Source organism: Podarcis liolepis, assembly GCF_965112155.1.
Source record: "Podarcis liolepis genome assembly, chromosome: 6".
Taxonomy (NCBI): domain Eukaryota; kingdom Metazoa; phylum Chordata; class Lepidosauria; order Squamata; family Lacertidae; genus Podarcis; species Podarcis liolepis.
Genome location: NC_139559.1, coordinates 97,757,896 through 97,779,188, shown reverse-complemented (window position 1 = coordinate 97,779,188; position 21,293 = coordinate 97,757,896). Strand labels below are relative to the sequence as shown.

Below are 21,293 nucleotides of genomic sequence, written 5' to 3'. Positions count from 1 at the left end.
TTAACATTTTCCAGTAAATCTAAGAGCTGAATGAGCACTTATAATAAATGTCCAAATGCTGTTGTCATTGACCAGCAAATGACATTTTCCTGAGAATTTAACAGGTCATCTTGATTTTGCCAACACCTCCTTGCTTTCCCATGTAAATTGCAGAACTTTCTGAATTACGTATTCATTAACCACCTGGCAGAAGTTGCCCATAATGTAAAGCTAGGCTGATACAATGCAGAAAGCATCTGCTAAATATGTCTAAAATGTATGGAATTTGCAGAAGCATTGATAAGTAACGTATGCTTTGGTGAATAGCTTTGCTGAAAGGGGGGGGGGAGGGAGAAATGCAGGGAAATTGTGGTGTAATTAACATTCCTTTCATTGCAAACATGCAGGGACACCTAGGGCTGTGGCTGAAGTCAGAGTTCACTACCCAAAATGTAAACATCCTTCCATCAAAATACAGTCCCATAAAATTATTTTATACATGAAGCAGAGCCCTTCCTAAGGGCAATTTCTAGGGCATGACTTTCAGCAACGAGCCAGTTAGGGGAGCTCTAGAGTTTTGCTGGGAGCTCTCACAACAAATGTTTATAAAGGATGAATTAAAAAGTTAGGCTGGGCCAAGAGATCAGCCGGTCCATCTGCGAAGGGGCGGTAGCTGTGGGGGCTCTTTCCTGACCATATAAGCCGAAGGAATGGTGTGTGCAAATACATTTTATGGTAGTGAAAGCTGCATTCTTTACCCACTCCCATGCTTTTACAAGGAGGATTTTTTGGCAAGTTGCCACCTCTGCTTGCCTGTTAGCTCTGCTGTGCAAAGGCATCTCCCTGCTTTGGTCTCTCAGCATCACGTGGAGGCCCAGGGCAGATGTAGGGCTGCTTCCCTGAGCACCTGCACTTGCAGATCAGGAGCACCTTCCCTCCTGCCATCTCTGGAGCAGTTCCACTTGCCAGCATTAACTATGGTTTCATGTTGCATGTGCCTGCATGCAAATCAGGAACTAGAGAATAAAAGCTATGGTTTTGAGCAGATTTGTGAAGCATAGATATGAGGGACCTTTGCTTCACATCTCATGCAAAATGATAATTCACACAAAGCAGGAGAGGAGGCAGAACTGGTCTAGGGAGCGCAGGAGGAAGTGGGGTGGAGTGTTTGTTCCTGGCCCTGGTGCAGTTGGTAGCAAACAAGTTCTTTTTTCTGCACATTACATAATGGGTCCCTTGTGCTCCTAAGATTTACCAACCTTGTGGACTGTATCAGGAACAAATTCGAATCACAGAGCCTGAATGGTATTGAAGAGCGATCTAGTCCAGTTCCGTTTCCTCAGTCAAGAGCCTATGCAAACTAATGCATTTGAGTGGCACAAACAGAGTGCAAGGGACTGTGCACTGCAGACACATATAATTCAGCTGGTTGAAATAAATAAAGCTTTGTTGAAGGCTGCCCAGAATGGCTGGGGAAACTCAGCCAGATGCGTGGGGTGTTGTTGTGGTTGTTGTGGTTATTGTTGTTGTCGTCATCACCATCACCATCATGCTGTGTAGGCCACATTCTTATGGCTGCTAGTCAGATTCACCTGGGAGAAAAATAGTTCCTGGCCTTAAATATGGCCGTCATTTAGACTCTCCAAGAATGAGCTAAAACTCCACCCACAGAGAACTCTCAGAATCAGATTTTTTTAAAAAAAATGTTACACACACACACACACACACAGCATCAGTAAAAAATATAAGGTTTATAGTTCACCTTGGGACTTGGCTACTTTAGTAAAGAAAAAGCGTTTTATATGTGTTATAACACTGTGACACCAGATGACCCTGTAGAGTCCTGTCTTTCACCAACATGATTTCCAACAATAAAGTTTACAATATGTTTTCCTGAAACACTTCTAATAGTTAATGATAGTCACATTTGCATGTATGAACCACATCTTTTCTTCCAGGTGCTGGATATTTGGATGATGTCACTATTGTGAGCGCTCGGCCTGGGTCTGGAACACCAGCAACTTGGGTGGAGAGCTGTACGTGTCCCACAGGATACTTGGGGCAGTTCTGTGAACGATGTGCCCAGGGCTACAGGAGGGAGACCCCTAATCTTGGGCCCTATAGTCCGTGTGTGCCTTGCTTCTGCAATGGGCACAGTGAAACGTGCAACCCTGAATCGGGTAAGAGAGAGTGCTCAGGTGCAGGTGGTGTTGGGGTTTTAACTTTTTATTTTTGAGCTTTGCCATTAGACCTAGAATATGATGCTATCCCAGGAAGTCTCATTGAATTGATAGCATTGGCAGTTGACCTGAGATTGGAAAAAAGTACTTATTCACACAGCATGTAGTTGTCCTATGGCAGTTTCTCCCACAAGAGGGAGCGATGCCCACCAGCCTGGAAGGTTGGCTCCTAGGAACTGCACATGGGGACCCAGGAACTGTTTGTGGGCTTCACGCAAGCTTCTGGTTGGCCACTGGGAGAACAGGAAGCTGGGCTAGATGGGTCCCCTTTGGCCTGATCCAGCAGCCAGGCCCTTCCACACTTACAGGCTCTTACGTTCTTATGAGAATGTTCTCTTATGCAGTGGCGTAGCGTGGGTTGTCAGCACCCGGGGCAAGGCAAGTAATTTGCGCCCCCTAACCCGTGGATTTGCGCCCCCTAACCCTAAGCCCCAGATGTTGCACCCGGTGCGGCCGGCCCCCCCTGCACCCCCACGTTACGCTACTGCTCTTATGAGAATGTCTTCATGCCACCCAACAACTCCTTTCCCAGGTGCATTGGTAGTACCTGATCACAGCAAAGAACAAGCCAGTAGCTCCCTCTTCTGGCAAGGTGCCTGTATCTGTTTCTCAGTCTCTAATTTGAGGCCTGTGGCACTTTGCATAGATTTAAGCCAAGCAGCCAGAGTTGAAAGTTTTTCTGGACCCTGACAGTGTTCACAGGGGAAATTCCCCTCTTCCTCATTTAGTTTTACTTTTCAGTTCTCCCCTCCCCCCTTGATAATACTGTTCTTGGAATGTCAAGCAGTCAATGGAAAGACAAAAGCCATAAGCGAAAAACTAAATCCATCCCTGTGCCTTGTCCACCCCCTAAAGCTTAAGCACATAATGTTTCCGGAAAAGGCCATGTGCTGAGAAATTAGTCTGGGCCCGGAGAGATTCCGGTAAAGCAGTTGCCCACTGGCTGCATAGACCTGGGGAATAAACCGCCCTCTTTCTCCCACCTGAAACAGGAGCCTGTGACTGCAGGGACAACACAGCAGGTCCCCACTGTGAGAAGTGCAGCGATGGCTATTATGGAGATGCAACCACAGGCAGCTCTTCCGACTGCCAGCCGTGTCCGTGTCCAGGGGGATCAAGCTGTGCCATAGTACCCAAAACCAAGGAGGTGGTGTGCACCAGTTGCCCAGCGGGTACTACAGGTATGCCGCCATACATGAAGCTTCAGTTATGCATATTCACATGCTACTTGCCAGAGGTCTCTTAAGGGGGGGAAATGGTTGAATGATGTTCCATACACTTTATTACTTTTTTAATACCGGGGGGGGGGGACTTTTTACAGCTCAAGTTCCACATACCTTCATTGACAACTACCTGGGGGGTTGGCAGGGTCCAGAATGTGAATGGAGCAATAGATGATGATGATTTATTTGATTTATATACTGGTCTTTATCAAAAGATCCCAGGCCAGTATATAACATTAAAGACACATTTTACAGGACATAAAAATAAAAACATAGACAAAGCTATGTTTATGATAATGAAATAATCATAATAAAAGGTGCCCCCACCCCTTTAACAGACCACAGACCATATAATGGCCAAAGACCTGGGTGAAAGGATTGTTTTCGCCTGGCACCTCAGACGTGCAATGATGGCGTCAGGCAAGTCACCACCAAAAAGACCCATTTTCATTTTGCCACCCTCTGAACCCCTCAGGGAGGGGGATATTGACAAGGACCTCCAATGACAAGCACATGCTCTTACTTTTGTACATAAAATCATAGAATCTTAGAATTGGAAGGGTCATCTAGTCCAACCCCCTGCAGTGCGGGAATCGCAACTGAAGCATCTGGGACAGAGGGCCGTCCAACCTCTGCTTAAACCTCCAAGGAAGGAGAGTCCGTCACCTCTTGTGGGAGTCTGAACTCCTCTTACTGTCAGCAAGCTTTTCTGAATGTTTAGCCGGAATCTCCTTTCTTGCAACTTGAAGCCATTGCCTCGAGTCCTGCCCTCAGGAGCAGGAGAAAACAAGAATGCTTCCTCTTCTGTTTGACAGTCCTTCAGATATTTGAAGATGGCTATTATATCTCCCTCAGTCTCCTCTTTTCCAGGCTAACCATCCCCAACTCCTTCAACCATTCCTCATAAGGCTTGGTTTCCAGACCCTCGATCATCTTGGTCACCCTCCTCTGCACATGTTCCAGCTTGTCAGCATCCTTCTTAAATTGTGGTGCCCAGAATTGGACACAGTATTACAGATGTGATCTGACCAAGACAGAATCGAGTGGTACTATTACTTCCCTTGATCTGGACACTAGACTTCTGATGATGCAGCTTAGAAGAGCATTCACTTTTTTGCTGCTGCATCACACTGTTGACTCATGTTAAGCTTGTGGTTCACCCTTAGATCCTTTTCATGTGTACTGCTAGTCAGCCAGGCGTTCCCCATCCTATATTTGTGCATCTGGTTCTTCCTGCCTAAGTGCAGAGCCTGACATTTGTCCCTATGGAAATTTATTTTGTTAGCTTGGGCCCAGTTCTCCAATCTGTTAAGGTCATTTTGAATTCAGATTCTGTCTTCTGCAACATGAGCTACCCCTTCCAGTTTGGTGTCATTTGCAAATTTGATGAGCGTCCCCTCAATTCCTTCACCCAAGTCATTTATAAAGATGTTAAACAATAACGGACCCAGGACACCCCACTTGTCACTTTTCCCCAGGATGACAAGAAACCATGAATTAGTACTCTTTGGGTTTGGTCAGTCAACCAGCTACAAATCCACCCAACAGGTCCCTCATTCAACCCACATTTTATCAGCTTCCTCTAGAGAAGATCATGGAGGAATTTGTCAAAAGCATTACAGAAATCAAGATACACAATGTCCACAGCATTTCCCTGATCCATCAAAAAAAGATATCAGATTGGTCTGGCAAGACTTACTTTTGAGAAACCCATGCTGGGTCTTTGCAATCACAGCATCCTTTTCTAAATGTTCACAGACTGTTGAATTCTCTGTTCTAGGACATTCCCTGGTATTGACGTCAAGCTCGCTGGTCGGTAGTTACTCGGGTCTTCCCTTCCCCCCTTTTTGAAGATGGGGACAATATTTGCCTGCTTCCAGTCTGTAGGGACCTTGCCTGTTCTCCAATAACTCCTTAAGATCTACAATAGACTACTTTCCAGCCACTCAGAAAGTCAGTGGTTTTAATCCTCTGCCCAAGCAATCAGAGAGGCATCCTGCCAGTTATGGGACAAATTCCAGTCAGGCAAAAGCACTCAAGGAAGGGCATGGAACGGGGCTAGTGAGAGGTGTGGCCTGGAGAGAGTTGCAAGGACAAGTTGAGTAAGCCCTTGGCCCCGAGGTTCTCCACCTCCATTTAACATTTCAAGCATATTTCAAGCAGGCTTTATTTATAGTGAACCTCCTTTTATGGGTGGGTGGGTAGCCAGAACTGTTTATGCCCTTCCATGGGTAATAGTGAATAACCATAGTGAATAACCATAGAATGCAACCAAGCTGGAAAATGAAGGGGGAACAAGGAGAGAAAAGGAGGTGGAGAAAGCAATATTGTATGGGCCAGCAGCATAAACATAGCTGCTTTACCAGGCCAAGCCTAGGCACCCCTTACACACTCAGTACAGATTATTGAATTCAGTGCTGTTGCTAGTATCCTACCTCAATCCTCTGTTAGTTCCCTCTAAAACAGAAGCTGATGTCACATGGTGCTTGTTTTAGGGTGAAGTGCACAGTAGTGAATTGGTGGTGCAGTTTACTTTCCCTTTCCCTGTGTCCAATATAAGTGCAGTGTCTTTGGGTATTGTTTGATTGGGGAAATGGACTTTGCAGCCCATCTGAGGGTGATACCTTTGCTTAAGAACTGTGGATAATAGGTATCCAGGAAAGCTGAAGACAAACAACACACACACACACACACACACACACACACACACACACACACCCCTCTCCTTCCTGTCCTAGTGAATTGCAAGGCAGTTTAGAATTGGCCCCCAGATGAACTATTGGCTGATTCATCTGAGGAGTTGGCAGCCCCCAAATAATTGTGCAACTTGTCTGCATTCCATGAATGAGCTTGTAAGAGTTGTGCAAGCCAACACAATTTTTTTTTTTACATCTTAGTGCTGGCGGCTCCTTTGTATTTCTTATCAGCCCTAACAGCCATGATGCACCTGGACTCCTGTTTCTTTGAAGTTCAAGTTTCCCCCCGCTAATCTTTAGTTCTACCATATCAATTAATGAATAGATGAAAATAACGATAGCTTTCTGTACGGTGCCTGTGGCAGTTGCGAGAAGCCATCTGTCTGAATGTGCTCGAGAGGAGAAGAGAGAGCTGTCTCCTGTCCCTTTCTAAGGATTCTCCCAACTGAAATACATTTTCTGCCAACACAAGAACTAAAACATGGAAACATATAACTCAAGGGTGTAGCCAGGAGCGGCGGGGGGGGGGGCAGCCCCCCTAAATCAATTCAAATCTGAGGTTCTGCCCCCTTAACAAAAATCCTAGTTACACCAATGATAAAACTCCTAGTCTATTGTGCCCTATAATACAAATATGAAACTAAAAGTGAACCTGTCCCAGTATCATCCTGACACTCCTCTACCCAAATGCTCGGCTGTTTATTTCTCCTTTGCATTTCCTGTTTTGCACTCTTTTGGTCTTTGTATGGATTATAAGTTTGATTATACCTGTTTGCTCTCCATCATGTTTCAGCAAACTCCTTTTCAGTTTAAGGTTTTTACTGTGGAAATGTTGCTTCACTTTTCAACTCTGCTTTCTGTCTTTTAACTCCTTGGTTTTTCAAGTCATGGGGGAGGGCTTCCCCCATGTCAAGATGGCACATTTCTTCCCTCTCATCTTGCATTACGCCCAACCCCTTTAGAGCTCTTAACTTTGGAATTTGTTGCCAGCCATAGTCGATTCAACTTAAATTTCTTCCTATTTTCAAAAAGCATCAAAGTCTTCCCGCAGAGCTGTCTTCTTTGTGCCACTTGCAACCATTCATTGACATCAGTCTCCTGTTGCTTTTTCCTTTTGTAAGAAAATGACCAAGAAAGATGTTTATAGCTTACATTTAGTTTACGCACACATTGGATTTCCCCTAAAAATTCCTTTCTTCCTCCTTTCCCTTTTGGTTTTTCTCTTTTATTCCTCCTGCCTTCCCCATATTACCTTCACTCTTTTATAAGCCTTCAAGAAGGACTTTGTGCTTAAATCTCGGAACAATGCCTTCTCTGTTTTCAGTTCTTTACAAGTTGGCTTGTCTTAATAGTATACTATTTAATAGTAGTATTTTATTCAGAGAGTTGGTGGCTGAATTTGGAAGCATGCTTTATTGAGATGGGAAGGAGCCTGTGAAAGTCTCAAGTTCCCACTTGCTTCCCAGCACTAGTGAAGAAGCCACAGGGAAGCTGTCATTTCCATTTTTGGTTAACCAGATTCAACCAAACCATAAAAATTGCTACTGAACCCTAAACTGTGTTCAGTCTTAACCAGGGCTTTTTTTCATCCGGAAGTCACCGGAACTGAGTTCCGCAACCTCTTTGGAGCATTGCGGCACCTCATTGTAGCGCACTGGCAGCTGTCTAGCAGCACGTTGCCCAGAGCTGCGTGTCGGAGGCTTTGGGCTGCACAGAGTGTCGGAGGTGACGTTGTAATGCGGCCACAGTGATGCTAGCAGTGGGACGATTGGGCAGAGAAGCGTCCCCTGTCCCCCCCCCTCTAAAAAAGGCTCTCTTAGGGTTGTCCATCAAAAAAGCTCAACAACTTTTTGGGAGTCCCTGCACCTCTTTTTCTAGGAAAAAACACTGGTCTTAACCATGGTTTGTAGCTAGCTTTTTTTTAACAAAGTAAGTTTTTTAAAAATAGTAATAATAATCAGATGTCAAAGCAAGCTACAATTTATAAAAAATGGAAGTGAAAGCCTTCAAACCTTGTGGTTACACCAGAGGGGGAGGGGGAGGGCATGGACCCAAGGCTGCCACAGGCTCATTTCCATCCAGTGAACTACAGCTTATCATGTCAATGGAATAACTCCCGTGTGACACAATGGTTTGATTGCTGGATTTGGACATGAAAAACAAATTTTCATATCCACAGTGCTTTACTTTCTCCCAGCACTGTTGTGAGGCTAAAGTGCTACTCTGAGCTCTTTGAAGGAAAAAACAACATGCACGTATAATAAACAAATGGGACCAGCAACAAAAGTTTGCATTGTGGCCTAAAGGAAGTATTTCTGTTCCAGGTTCCAGCCAAGCATTCTGTCCAGGCATGGCATTTCACACTCTTCCATTTTTCCTTTCCATGTCTCACTGCACATGCTGTTGCTACTGAACATGCTTAGAGCTCATAGGACTGTTGGGAGGTGGTTTGACCCTTGGAGTCTTTCTTTTTGAAACACATTTCTTAAAATCTTGGGATTCTCCCAGCATCCCTCTTGCTTCAGTGGCTCCATTTTGGCTACAGTTCTGTTAATATTCATCACCTGAGCTTTCTGGCCAAACTTGGCCCTCCTGTTAGCTAGGGATGATGGGAGATGTAGTCCCCAAACAGCTGGAGGGCCAAGTTTGGCCATGCCTGGATTAAGTGATAAATGCAAGATCAATTTTCATTACTTGACTGAATTGTGTGTTGGTGTTTGTGTGGATTAGAGTTCTGAAATTATAAATGTTTGGTTTCACTCATCCTGATATTTTTTAGGCTATAAAAGAACAGCATCCAAGAAAATTCATTTTGCTTTCTAATGTGCTTTGCCCTTGTAGGCAAACGGTGTGAATTGTGCGATGATGGCTATTTTGGAGATCCTCTTGGTGATAATGGCCCCGCCAGGCTTTGCCGCCTCTGCCAGTGCAGTGACAACATTGACCCCAATGCTGTTGGGAATTGCAACCGCTTGACGGGCGAATGTCTGAAGTGCATCTATAATACGGCTGGTTTCTATTGTGACCGGTGCAAAGATGGATTCTATGGGAATCCCTTGGCTCAGAATACAGAGGACAAGTGCAAAGGTATGTGTCTGTAATGCGTTCTTTGTTACAATCCAGAGGTCTAGGTCAGAACACAAGACACTCCCCATCTCCTAGGCACTTGTAATCATTGTGGTGAAACTGCACATAATCTTTCGTCTTGAACTTGTAAAGAATAGTTGCTTGCCCTTTGCAGGGAGGCATCCCCGGATTTATGTATTGCAGCATTTTAAATAATAAAACACCTGAAATACAAAATAGTACTTTTGCACTTTCCCCCATTGAGGGCACACCCTTCACACATCCCACTAAGGGGAGATGGTGAGACTTCTGTTTCCAACATGGTACAGAAGCACTGAAAACACAAAGTGCCTTGGGCTTCCTGCGACTTCAACTAGTCCACAGCTGTTCTCCGAACCCTTTCTCATTAGAAAATACGTGTTGATGGGTCCCCTTTTGCTCCTGCAGCTTGCAGCTGTAATCCTTACGGCACGGTGAACTTACAGACCAACTGCAATCAAGTAACGGGGCAGTGTGAGTGCCTTCCGCACGTCACAGAAAGGGACTGCAGCTCTTGTCAGCCCGGCTTCTACAACCTGCAGAGCAGACGGGGCTGCGAGAGGTGAGCTGCGTCCCACTGCTCTCAACTTGTCACAGGAACTCCTTGGGGGAAGGTTAGGAGAGCAGTGGTGGCAAAAATGGTGCCTATAACTCCTTCCCAGAAGATCAGTATGGTGGCACCCTCCCTTCATATACCTACTTAAAATCCCACCTTTTCTTTGAAGACATTACTTAACCTTTTAGTCCCTCTTAATAGCTTAATAGCTACACTTTGGCCCGTTCCGCCCTTCCCTTGCTTTTTCCTAGGCTGATAATAATAACCAGCTGAAATTTTGGGACATTGCTAGCTACTATTGCAGGTGACAGTAACTACATTGTAGGTCTGTTTCTGTGACCCTGGGGTGGATCTCAGTCCAGTTCTTAGGAGGGAAGAAGTTGCTCCTCAAATAGTAGACTAGCATTTAGAAGGCTGCCTTATTGAGCTAGCAGTCTTCCACTTTGTGAGGTTTTTTTGGATGTGTTTAAGGCTTATATTTTTATGGAAAGCAGGCTAATGCACTTTATCTTGCATTTCATATTGGCACTTTTTGATGCAGCATTATTTCAGACCTCGCATGGCGAATGTGACTTGCATTGCACTGTACCCAAATCAAACATGATGGTCAAGTGCAATCTTACTGCTTTAACTTTGTGCCTTAATGCTAAAAAAATGTCTTATTCTTTTCCTTCCTCCTCCTCCTCCTCCTCTGGTAGGTGTAACTGCCATCCATTGGGTTCCACTAATGGCCACTGTGAGATACAGACCGGGCAATGTGAATGCCAGCCAGGCATTACTGGGCAGCGTTGCGAGAGATGTGAAGCAAACCATTTTGGATTTGGTCCTGAAGGCTGCAAACGTAAGCAAGGGGGCAGGGAACGTGGTTTTTCTTTCCCATCTTTTTCGCTTACATTTGTTTATCACCATTTTTTCTTCTCTGTTGAAAATGTGTTTTGTTGCTCACCACTATTAGTGTGTTTATGGACTTGGACACCACAAGAGGCTCTTTGCGTCACCCTCCCTATTTTTTTTCTTTTGTCTGTCTGCTTCCTGCATGCTGTGTGAGTTTCAAGTCTATGGAGGATGTTTTTGCAGTTGTGTGAGTCTTAACTTTCTCCCTCTAGGGCATTATGATTGCATATACTTGTAGACCATCTGCTGCTCGTTGTCATAAACACTTGCTCTGAGTTTTGTCCCAGAACTGACCTGTTTTCTGGCTGTTACACTCCTACGCCTCTACTCTGGAATGTGGCCTTTAGCTGCTAACTCGGGCTTGAGAACATGCAAAGTGTGTCAGATTGGGACATACATTCCTACTTATCTAAACCCTCCCATCTCGGGTTCCCTAATATCTCAAGAGTAAAGTGAATCTAAGTGTTGGTTTGATACAGTGCCCCAGTGAACATGCCTCTGTGCTTCCCTGCAAACCGTGGCTTGTAGATTGGAAGCTGGCCTCAGGAATATTGCTGTATTCCCACCTTCTCTCTACAGAGCTGTCTCCCCTTTGCAGCATTCTCCATAGTTTTCTGTTGAATAAGTAAACATCTGATTGAGAGATGAAAATCATTGTTTGGAAAGTGCTTGGGACCCAGTAATTGTGTTGGTGAGCGTATAATGCTAAGCCATGATTCCGCCTGGCAAGGAGAAGTTGGAGAATAGGGAAGGAAGGAGGACAAGGAAGCATTCATTTCAGTTTGCAAGCCATGATTTCTGGGGAGCCATCATTTGACTTAGTACATGTGCACAGCTGTGCTGGCAAGTGTCATTTGAAGTGTGACTACATCTACAAGAGTAGAGAATTTATGCCAAGCTTTTCATATAGTTAAGCATGAATGTGGCCTTGCATGAATGGATTTCATATTATTACGGTGTGACATGAGAAGCAGACCTCAAAGCTCCTTCGTAGTGTCTTGTTCTTGCAAACAGCAGATGAGGTGGTATGTTCGTAAGAATGTAATACTTACTAAATGAGTAGCTGTTTTTGTTTTGCAAGTAGCTCAATGTCTAAGTGCATTGAAAGATGCAAAGTTATGTGGTTTTGCCTACCATTTTCATCTTGCAGTTGTATGTTGTATAATATGTACGTTTGTAGATCACCCAGAAATACTCTCTCACAGCCCAGATGGAGCAAGTAAGGCTCACTGAGGTCCATGGGGAGAGTTTATATGTAAGTTTGCACACTTGCATCTTGATATTAAAAAACATATCAGATATGGCATATTCACCCAGTACCTTTCCAAAAAGTCTTTGCTTCGCAGACCAGACAAATCCCACCATCACTGGTATTTTCACAGAGCGGACACCCCTTTCAAACCTCCACCTTTTGTCCTTAGGCAGGATGAAAGTGTGTGTTTATTTGGATCAGCATAGAGTACTGACATGCACACTGGGTTTCTCTTGGTCCATCCCTTGGAGGCATCTACATAATGAGAAGCAGGCTGAAAGAAACAGTTTGTTGCTTTCTTTGCTTTGTGTCGAGGACAAAGTTGACTTGGAAGGTTGTGCTTACACTTGAAGGAATAGCCACAATGCCATACAACATAATTTATGTGAAAATAAGGACGCCAATAATTGGTTAGATGGGTCTTTCACAAAAGGTGCAAACTAGCAGATTTACTCACAAGTGATCCCTTAGGCTTCAGTGAGTCTTAACTTGCTCAAGCTGAGCTATCATGAAAGTGATTGCAAACTTCCATATGCATACGACTCACAGATCCAGTCAGCTGTTGTCATAAATGTACACTTTCCACATCACACTAGACAACAAAGATTCCTTTATGCCTTAAAGACCAACAAATGTTAGCTTTGTTAATCCTGTGGCACTTTAAAGACGTTCGTTGGTCTTCAAGGCATAACAAACCGTTTAAGTGTGTCCTGAAATATATTCATCCAAATCCCCTTTTCTCATTTTCCTCTTCCTCATAATTATTTTTAAATCTTGTCTTTCTCCAGCTTGTGACTGTGACCCTGAAGGTTCTCGATCTCTTCAGTGCAAAGAGGATGGCCGCTGTGAGTGCAAAGAAGGTTTTGTTGGGAACCGCTGTGACCAGTGTGAAGAGAACTATTTCTACAATCGATCTTGGCCAGGCTGTCAAGAGTGCCCTGCATGTTACAGATTGGTGAAAGATAAGGTCAGGCTTGTAAAACTGTGTGGTTTTGTCAGTTCAGCTGGGTTTGCAAATCATGGTTGTAAATGACCTTTGGTTGTATTAATCATCTTTTGTTTGGGTGGTCATGTAATTATTACCCTGGATAAATGAAGGGAGAGGGGGACATTGCTCCAGAGAAGGGAGGGTAATGGGAGGAAAGCCCATTCTGAAGGTTTACATTCTCCAGATTTACAGTGTGTTGATCTGCACTGGCTGTGTTTGTACATTACCATGGTTTAGTCAGCTGGATTGAGTTGGGTTTGAAAGTCTCTTAAAATACACACTTCCAAATGTGTAGGATCCAGAGGATGATAATGTACCAATTTGTACATAGTCTGGGATGTGTGGATAAGGTCTATTTATGTTAGAATTTTCAAAAAGTGAGGTCTCCAAATAGCCCTAATTGCAAGGCAAGGGGAGAAATAGTGCTGAAGGGTGGTGCAGACCTCTCAACACCTTGCCTTTCTTGACTGCTTTGACCTAGCCAGAGGGGATTGACTAGTTGGGTCCAGTGTATGGCGAATGCATCACACCGTTGTGCAGGGGGTGGGTTTTTGCTGCCCTTAAAAAGGCAGTGACAATCCCCCCATCCTGCTTCCTCAAAAAAAGTCCACAGTGGACCCATAACTTTTATTGCAAAGTGTTCCCTGGTCTACAATGCAGCTTCAGAAGTTGTTGGAAGTTATATCACCCAGGCATTTGGAGAAGTCTGCCAAATTGTTATCCATCCAGTTGAGTTTAACTGCTTGTTCTTTTAATATGTTCTTTAATATGTTAGGAACACTGTCAAAACCTTTGCAGATTATTTCCCACACAAGCATGAGTACTAAAAACTGGCAAATCCGACAACCTTAGGCTTCTCCAGCTTAATTGGAAACATGTGCTAACACAGAGATATTGTTGCCGTGTGAAGTCCTATACTTAATTGTAGAGAGAGATCTGTAGATGAGGACTGAGTGTTTCCCACTGGAGTCTCAAACACTTGGCAAGTGGAAACATCTTTCCTCATCCCTCCTTTCTGTCATTTCTCTTTAGGTGGCAGAGCAGCGGGAGAGATTGCAGGAGCTTGAAAATCTTATAGCCAACATAGGAACAGGTGAAGAAACTATAACTGATCAGGCTTTTGAAGACAGGCTGAAAGAAGCTGAACGAGATGTCATGGACTTGCTTCAGGATGCCCAAAACAGCAAAGGTGGGGGGGACAGATTTCTTTCTGAATACCCTTCTTTCCCCAGGATTGTCGCATGTTATTGATTAGGCTTTTTTATTTGGGGTGGGGGGTTTAGTAATTCTGTCACTGCAGCAACTGAGGAGCTGAGATTGTTGCTCCCTAGCTGCTCCCCAAAGATGTGCCGCATTTGTATCTGCTTCTATAAATTACGTTCCATTGGGATAGCTCAGCTGATAGAGCATGAGGCTGTTAATCTCAGGTCCATGGGTTCGAGCCCCACGTTGGGCAATAGTTTCCTGCCTTGCAGGGGGCTGGGCTAGATGACCTTCACGGTCCCTTCCAACTCTGCAATTCTCTAGTTCTGTGGTTTTGCCACGCTGGGATCATATGATGAGGTGGGCTAGAAATTCTCTTACAAATAAATTATAAATAAATATTTCAGAAGAGATGTGATCTTCTGAAAGTAATAACATTGAAGTAATTAGGTTTTAGTGTTTGATGGCGATAGCAATGGTGTATTCTTTTGTGATTATAAGTGGAAACCAAATTTAAAAGTCTCTTTCCTAAAAGTTTAATCCAAAGTGTAGAGGGTTTTTTTCTGGATTTCTCAAATCAGAAAATAGCTTAATTTGTTCAACAGGCAATTGTGAAATAATTTTGTAACTTGAAGTAGGGATTTCCAGGGGTCTTGGTGGGGTTTTTTTTGTTTTTTTATCCCCACCCTGTGTGCAGTAGAAAGAAGCTGTACCGTGGTTCCTGTCATAATGTGTTATCTGCAAGTGTTTTGTCCCTGCCCAAAGGAATATTTAATCTGAACTTTGATAGTGAAAGAGATAGCTGGGGAGAAAGAAAAGGGTAACAAGGGATGAATCTAAGCAACTACAGTTAAAACTTTGTGTCAATCAGGGATTAGGAAAAACCAAGGGCTTCATGAGAAGAGATGAGTTCAGAGGAAGAACCTGAAGACATTCCGGTTGACTCCCTCTGCTTTTGCTGTGTGTGGTCCTAATAGAGAAGTGCTGCCCTCTTAAGAACACCTTTTATTGATTTTAAAGTACACCTCCATGAAGTTCCTCTCTAAAATCCTCTGCCCAGGATTCTTTCAGTTTGACCATTTCCATATCCTTGGGAAATGCCTAAATGCTGCCAAAGTCTTGGGAGTTTTTGCATCCACCTTTCTTTACATTCCTGTTCACACTTTTTTCTTTTCTTTTCTTTTCTTTTTTTTTTAGTAAAAGCAATTATCAGTAAAAGCACGTGGGCACAATGCCTTATTCTTGTTCATGCCACATTTTTTTGTGCAATTAGTTCAGTCTGTCCGTGTTGCTTGGCTTGGTCTGTTCCAGATGTAGACCAGGGCTTGATGGATCGCTTGCAGGAGATCAACAGAACTCTGTCCGGCCAACTTGGTCGGTTGAGGAACATCCAGAACACAGTGGAAGAGACAGAGAATCTGGCTGAGCGGGCCCAGGCCCGGGTGGACAGCACGCAGGAACTGATTGAAACAGCTTCAGATATGCTGCAGAGAGCAAAGGTGGCAGTTGCTAATGTGGTGAGTGGTTCTTGTGTTCCTTTTTGAAAGAGCTAAAATTACTGAATTTGAGTGCCTTGAATATTTGAGATATTGGCAGCCTTGTGCTGAGTTCCTCTTTCTCTCTCTCATATGTTGAGTCATGAATAAGTGTTTTCTTGGGCCTCACTGCCTATTTCCATACCGACACAGACCAGGGGAAGAGGAAGAACCACACAAGACTTGCCTGTATCAGCAAGGGCCCCATATTTCCCACCATGTCTAGCTCCAGTCCGTACTTTAGACCCAGTCGTAATCTGAGAAGGCAAGTAGCTACTGCTCATTTGTTTAAAAATATAAAAGACCTTAAAAGTCTGTTTGGTTCTTCTCCAGTCTATTACTCCACCAGAATCAACCAGCGACCCCAACAACATGACTCGCCTGGCAGAAGAAGCCCGCCAGCTAGCTACTCGGTAAGACCCATTGCATCTTTAGCATACCTTCTGCACTTTTAACCCTCTTGGTGTTGGTGAATGCCATGCACTTCCTTCGTGAAGGATCCCGTGTGATGGAACCGCATCCTCATGGAGGTTCTGTCGTCCCGCTCCATGATTTATTTTTGCCAGCAAGTGAAGACTACTTTCTTTACACAGGTATTTGAGGAAGGAGCTTGAGTAGAAATTGAGAATTTTTAGGAGAGCTGCTGGGTGTACTTTTGGCCTGATGGATTAGCTGCTTTGTGAGGGTGCTGCATTTTAGCCTCTTTTCCTTGTTTTCTCCATTTGTTCTGAGCATGGAAAGGGCAGTTTTATAAATGTAATAAACAATATAGCAACACATTGTCAAGAAACACAAGGCGGCCCCTCCTCAAGTCACTTTCATCTTTCCCTCTTGCAGCATACCTTAAGATCACACCTACCACCCTTCCTTTTACTGTTCTTCGCACTGGAACCACCAGCCCCTCTCTCCTTTGGGGGAACGGTTTTCTTCCTGCTCCCATTCTATCCCCCATTTGTTCTTACCTTTCCATTTTGCCCTAAGGGATGCATCAATAGGAGTATAGCATCTAGATCAAGGGAAGTAATAGTGCCACTGTATTCTGCTCTGGTCAGACCTCACCTGGAGTACTGTGTCCAGTTCTGGGCACCACAGTTCAAGAAGGACACTGACAAACTGGAACGTGTCCAGAGGAGGGCAACCAAAATGGTCAAAGGCCTGGAAACAATGCCTTATGAGGAACGGCTAAGGGAGCTGGGCATGTTTAGCCTGGAGAAGAGGAGGTTAAGGGGTGATATGATAGCCATGTTCAAATATATAAAAGGGTGTCACATAGAGGAGGGAGAAAGGTTGTTTTCTGCTGCTCCAGAGAAGCGGACACGGAGCAATGGATCCAAACTACAAGAAAGAAGATTCCACCTAAACATTAGGAAGAACTTCCTGACAGTAAGAGCTGTTTGACAGTGGAATTTGCTGCCAAGGAGTGTGGTGGAGTCTCCTCCTTTGGAGGTCTTTAAGCAGAGGCTTGACAACCATATGTCAGGAGTGCTCTGATGGTGTTTTCTGCTTGGCAGGGGGTTGGACTCGATGGCCCTTGTGGTCTCTTCCAACTCTATGATTCTATGATTCTATGAATAGAACAAGGGAGGCCCATAATGGAGCAGTCTCAGCAGAGCCATAAACTGCTTGAATGGTGCTGCTTCTAGTTATTTAACTGAGGATTGCATCTTAACAAGGCATATTTATCTTTTCTACAGTACTGAATGCACAGTGCATACTTAAGCACTGTTTAGGTTACAAAGGGGTGTTTGCATGTATAAATAGCAGGTTCTACTTTTGAAATGCTTGGTGTGCAGTTTCTCATTGTGCTTCTTTTAAGGAGAAGAAAAACCTACGAAAAGCATACATGAAAGCATAACTAATGTGTTAGGTATATATTTTGTGCTCAGGTATATCTGTACGTAAATTCAAAATGCTGTGTAAGAACTGGCCCTGAAGGGTGCAGTCTCGGCCAGATAAGCGAGTATATTACCTGTCTGCTCAAAGCGAGTATGTCATCAGTTTGTCCTCTTCCCCCACCTTCTGTTCTGATAACACTGGCAAGTATCTGCTAGCTCAGTCTGTTGTATGTCTCTTTCCTTCCCCTCCCCGCCCCGTTCCCGCTTTTATATTAGTCACTTCCTGTTTGAACAGTCTTGTTGAGTAATGGGAAAACAGGCAATTACAGTGGTACCTCAGGTTACATACGCTTTAGGTTACAGACTCTGCTAATCCAGAAATAGTGCCTCAGGTTAAGAACTTTGCTTCAGGATGAGAACAGAAATTGTGCAGCGGCAGCACAGCGGCAGCAGGAGGCCATATTAGCTAAAGTGGTGCTTCAGGTTAAGAACAGTTTCAGGTTAAGTACGGAGCTCTGGAACGAATTAAGTACTTAACCCGAGGTACCACTGTATTTGGGAGAGACCAGGATCTGAATCCCCTTACATGAACAGAGACTGTTGGTCAACCAGCTCACAAAACAATGGAAGTCCTTCATTCACCACAAGCCCATGAAAAGCTGGAGTGCTTCAACCACTTCTTTAAGTTCCTCCCTTTTTAATTTTAACCTGGGTTCTGTGAATCTTTCCCACCCACCCCTTAAAGGAAAAAAAATACTAGCTGGAAAACAGTGGATTTCTACAAGCTTTTGAAAGAGAACTATTGTGTCAGTCCTTTGCCAGAAGTGGAGAGGCAGCCACCTCTCGCTATGGTGAATGGCCAGCCAGTGGCATTGACAGCATGGATCTTTGATACCTCTGAAGAGGAACAGGAGGACCCAGTGAGCCGGGCCTCTACTCCTGCCTGCCTCTCCAATGTTGTGCTGCTACTTGGCTAGAGAATACAGCAGCAGAAAACAGGGAGTATTGTCTTTATGCAGCAGCACACTTGAGGTGCCCTTGACAAAGAGGCTGGCTATTGCTGTTTTAGGAATAGGCTGTGTCGGCTACATTCTCAGGGACAATTCAGGCCGTGTTCCTGAAACTGAAGATTTATGGCATGTTTTAATTCTCTTTGAAAATGATGCCTGGGGTCTAACTCCGACTATAATGTTTGGAGAGAAAACAATGGTGGTTCTCTAACCATTTCGTTTTGCTCTCCAATACTGCTCAGGCACAAGCAAGAAGCAGATGACATTGTTCGTGTAGCTAAAGAAGCAAATGATACGTCGACAGAAGCATATAAGCTGCTCTTGGAGACACTGGCAGGGGAGAATCAGACCATGAATGACATCGGTGACCTTAATAGGAAGTAAGTATGAAGTGAAGACACAAATTGAGGTGCTTTATTTTTAAAATGTTTCAACTGTCCAACATGCTGCAGTGATCATAAGAAGCAGAATAGCTAAAATAGTTACTGTGTATGCAAAAACAGATGACAGGAATTTATATCCAGGAGCCTAAGGCATAAAACTTTTATCAGTATTAGGCTTAGGGAAGATTTTATGTGCACATACGAAGCATATATCTATAATTGTAAAATGTGAATGAGACCAAAGTGTCTTTAAAGAAATATGGTTCATTCACATACATTCCCAGGAATTACTGTAGCTCCCCATTCAGTGTACAGTTTGTGGCATACCTGGATTTGGCCTCACTAGACGCAGAACTAGCAGCAAAGGTGCAGGGTTAAAAGCTACAGAATGTGGAGCTGGCAGAGCTGACGGGGAAGATTCGGAATCACTGTGATGAACTGTTCCAAAAGGACTGGGGAAAATGTATACTTTATATGAAAGAAAATTGCAAACAGTTGGAAATGTTTGTAGGTTTAAGTTGAAATGTTTGGTAATGGGAAATTAAGAAGCTGATTTACTTATAAGAAGGTGATTGCTTTAAGAATGATATAAGGTAAAAAAGTGAAACATAGGAATGTGAAGAAATTGATAAAGTGATATGGAAGTCTGCTAAAGGGAGGGAAGGAGGTTGATGCTTTATTTAAGTAATGCTTTAAGTTATAAATTCTTTGATTTTTGATTCTGAAATGTAATGAAATATGGAAAACTTAATAAAAATTATATTAAAAAATAAATAAAAGCTAAAGGATTAAAACAAGGCGGCATTAAAGAACTTAAAAGGCTGGCTGAATACAGCAGTTTTAACTTGGTGCTGAAAATGGCAAAGTTCAGTTATCAGATATGCTTCTTTTGAGGAAACTGACCTGTACTCCTAGGGAAGAGAAGCTCAGATTTTAGTTCTCACAACTGGAGTCCTGGTCCAGATACCCTCTCCATACTCCACCACCACCCCAAAGATCAATTTTAAAGCATGGGCCAGGGCCAGGCCACTTGGGGATACTTAAAATGACCTGTGCCTTTTAAATGGAAGCTGACTGGTTGCTTGTTCAGCTGTCCATCCATAGGTGCAGTGTATTCCCGGCCAGTTTCCATATTTAATTCAGTGATTTGTGTGCATTTGCACTGAACTGTTTAATTGTTTATCTGAAACCATTGGTATCTGAAGAAGCGTGCAGGCACACGAAAGCTCATACCAATAACTAACTTAGTTGGTCTCTAAGGTGCTTCTGGAAGGAATTTTTTTATTTTGTTTCGACTGTGGCAGACCAACACGGCTACCTACCTGTTACTGAAAGCATCTCTGATTAACTTTACTAGAAAGGCTGCCCTATGCTGCCAAACCATTGATCCATCAAGTTCAGTATGATTTGTTCTGACTGGCACCAGCTCTTTTTAGTCTTTTTAGACTGCTCCAGGCACTAGTCTTTCCCAGCTCTGCTCCCTAAGATCTAAGCTTAAAAGATGTCAGAGATTAAATGAGGGACTCCTTGCGTGCAAAAGTTTGTTCAGCTACTGAGCTGCAGGCCCTGTCCATCTGCTGCAGCCATACCCACCTACGCACTCCTTGAGCACAGGACCTGTTGCATCCAAAGCGGAAATAGTACCTTGAGCCAACAGGCCAAAGAGGAACAATAGTAAGGTTGTCTTTGTTTCCTAGGTATAACCAGGCAAAAGACATTTCCCGAGATCTAGAAAAGCAGGCAAACAAAGTCCATGCAGATGCTGAGGAGGCTGGGAATAAGGCCCTGCAGATCTATGCCAACCTCACCAGTCTGCCATCTATAGACTCTGAGGAGCTAGAGGTATGTTTTTTATTGTCATCTTACTATTTTTGAAATATATACAACAACCAAACATAGTCAACACTAGCAATATCATGCCTGATCCCAAAGGGGGATAGATTTCAAAGGTGCAATAGGACATGTATATTCATTTTTAAAATTCTTCAGTCCAGTAAGTGTTTCCACAAGTTATAATGCATTCAAGGTGGGTGATTATCCCATTGCATGTAAGAAATGGACAGTTGCCAGGTGGCATAGGACATCGGATCCAGTTTGCCTCTGGCCCACCCCTATTTGGCAAGTCAACTTTTCTACAAGTGCAACTGACTATTCTTGTGTCTTCTTGGAGTCTTGATAAGCTAGTTGTGGTGTGGCAGCATGTGGCTATCTCCAAACATGCTGCCATAATCAGTAAAATTAGCATCACTTTATAGCTTGTGTTGATTAAGAGTAATCTAAAACACCTAATAAAAGGAGACAGGTTGCACCTCTGTCCGAGCTAGAGATGTGCTGAGTTGGGCTTTGTGTGGAGTTTGTTGGAAGAGCTTTAAAGCACCAATAAAACTGGAACTT

The 21,293-nt window shown here is 43.8% G+C and overlaps 1 protein-coding gene across 2 annotated transcripts in view; it reads left to right on the top strand.

Annotated features, from left to right (window-relative positions):
* The window catches only part of LAMC1 (laminin subunit gamma 1), a 118,142-nt gene that overhangs the window by 87,581 nt on the left and 9,268 nt on the right, over positions 1-21,293 (top strand). For both annotated transcript variants that reach the window (XR_014527086.1, XM_083507014.1), the window contains exons 12-22: positions 1,938-2,159; positions 3,212-3,400; positions 8,980-9,225; positions 9,652-9,805; positions 10,498-10,640; positions 12,734-12,912; positions 13,966-14,122; positions 15,448-15,653; positions 16,005-16,084; positions 18,759-18,896; positions 20,597-20,741. Coding sequence is in view for 1 of the 2 variants with exons in the window: in XM_083507014.1 (XP_083363140.1) it covers positions 1,938-2,159; positions 3,212-3,400; positions 8,980-9,225; positions 9,652-9,805; positions 10,498-10,640; positions 12,734-12,912; positions 13,966-14,122; positions 15,448-15,653; positions 16,005-16,084; positions 18,759-18,896; positions 20,597-20,741 (1,859 nt within the window). In the remaining variant the exon portion in view is untranslated. The remainder of the gene's footprint in view (positions 1-1,937; positions 2,160-3,211; positions 3,401-8,979; positions 9,226-9,651; positions 9,806-10,497; positions 10,641-12,733; positions 12,913-13,965; positions 14,123-15,447; positions 15,654-16,004; positions 16,085-18,758; positions 18,897-20,596; positions 20,742-21,293) is intronic.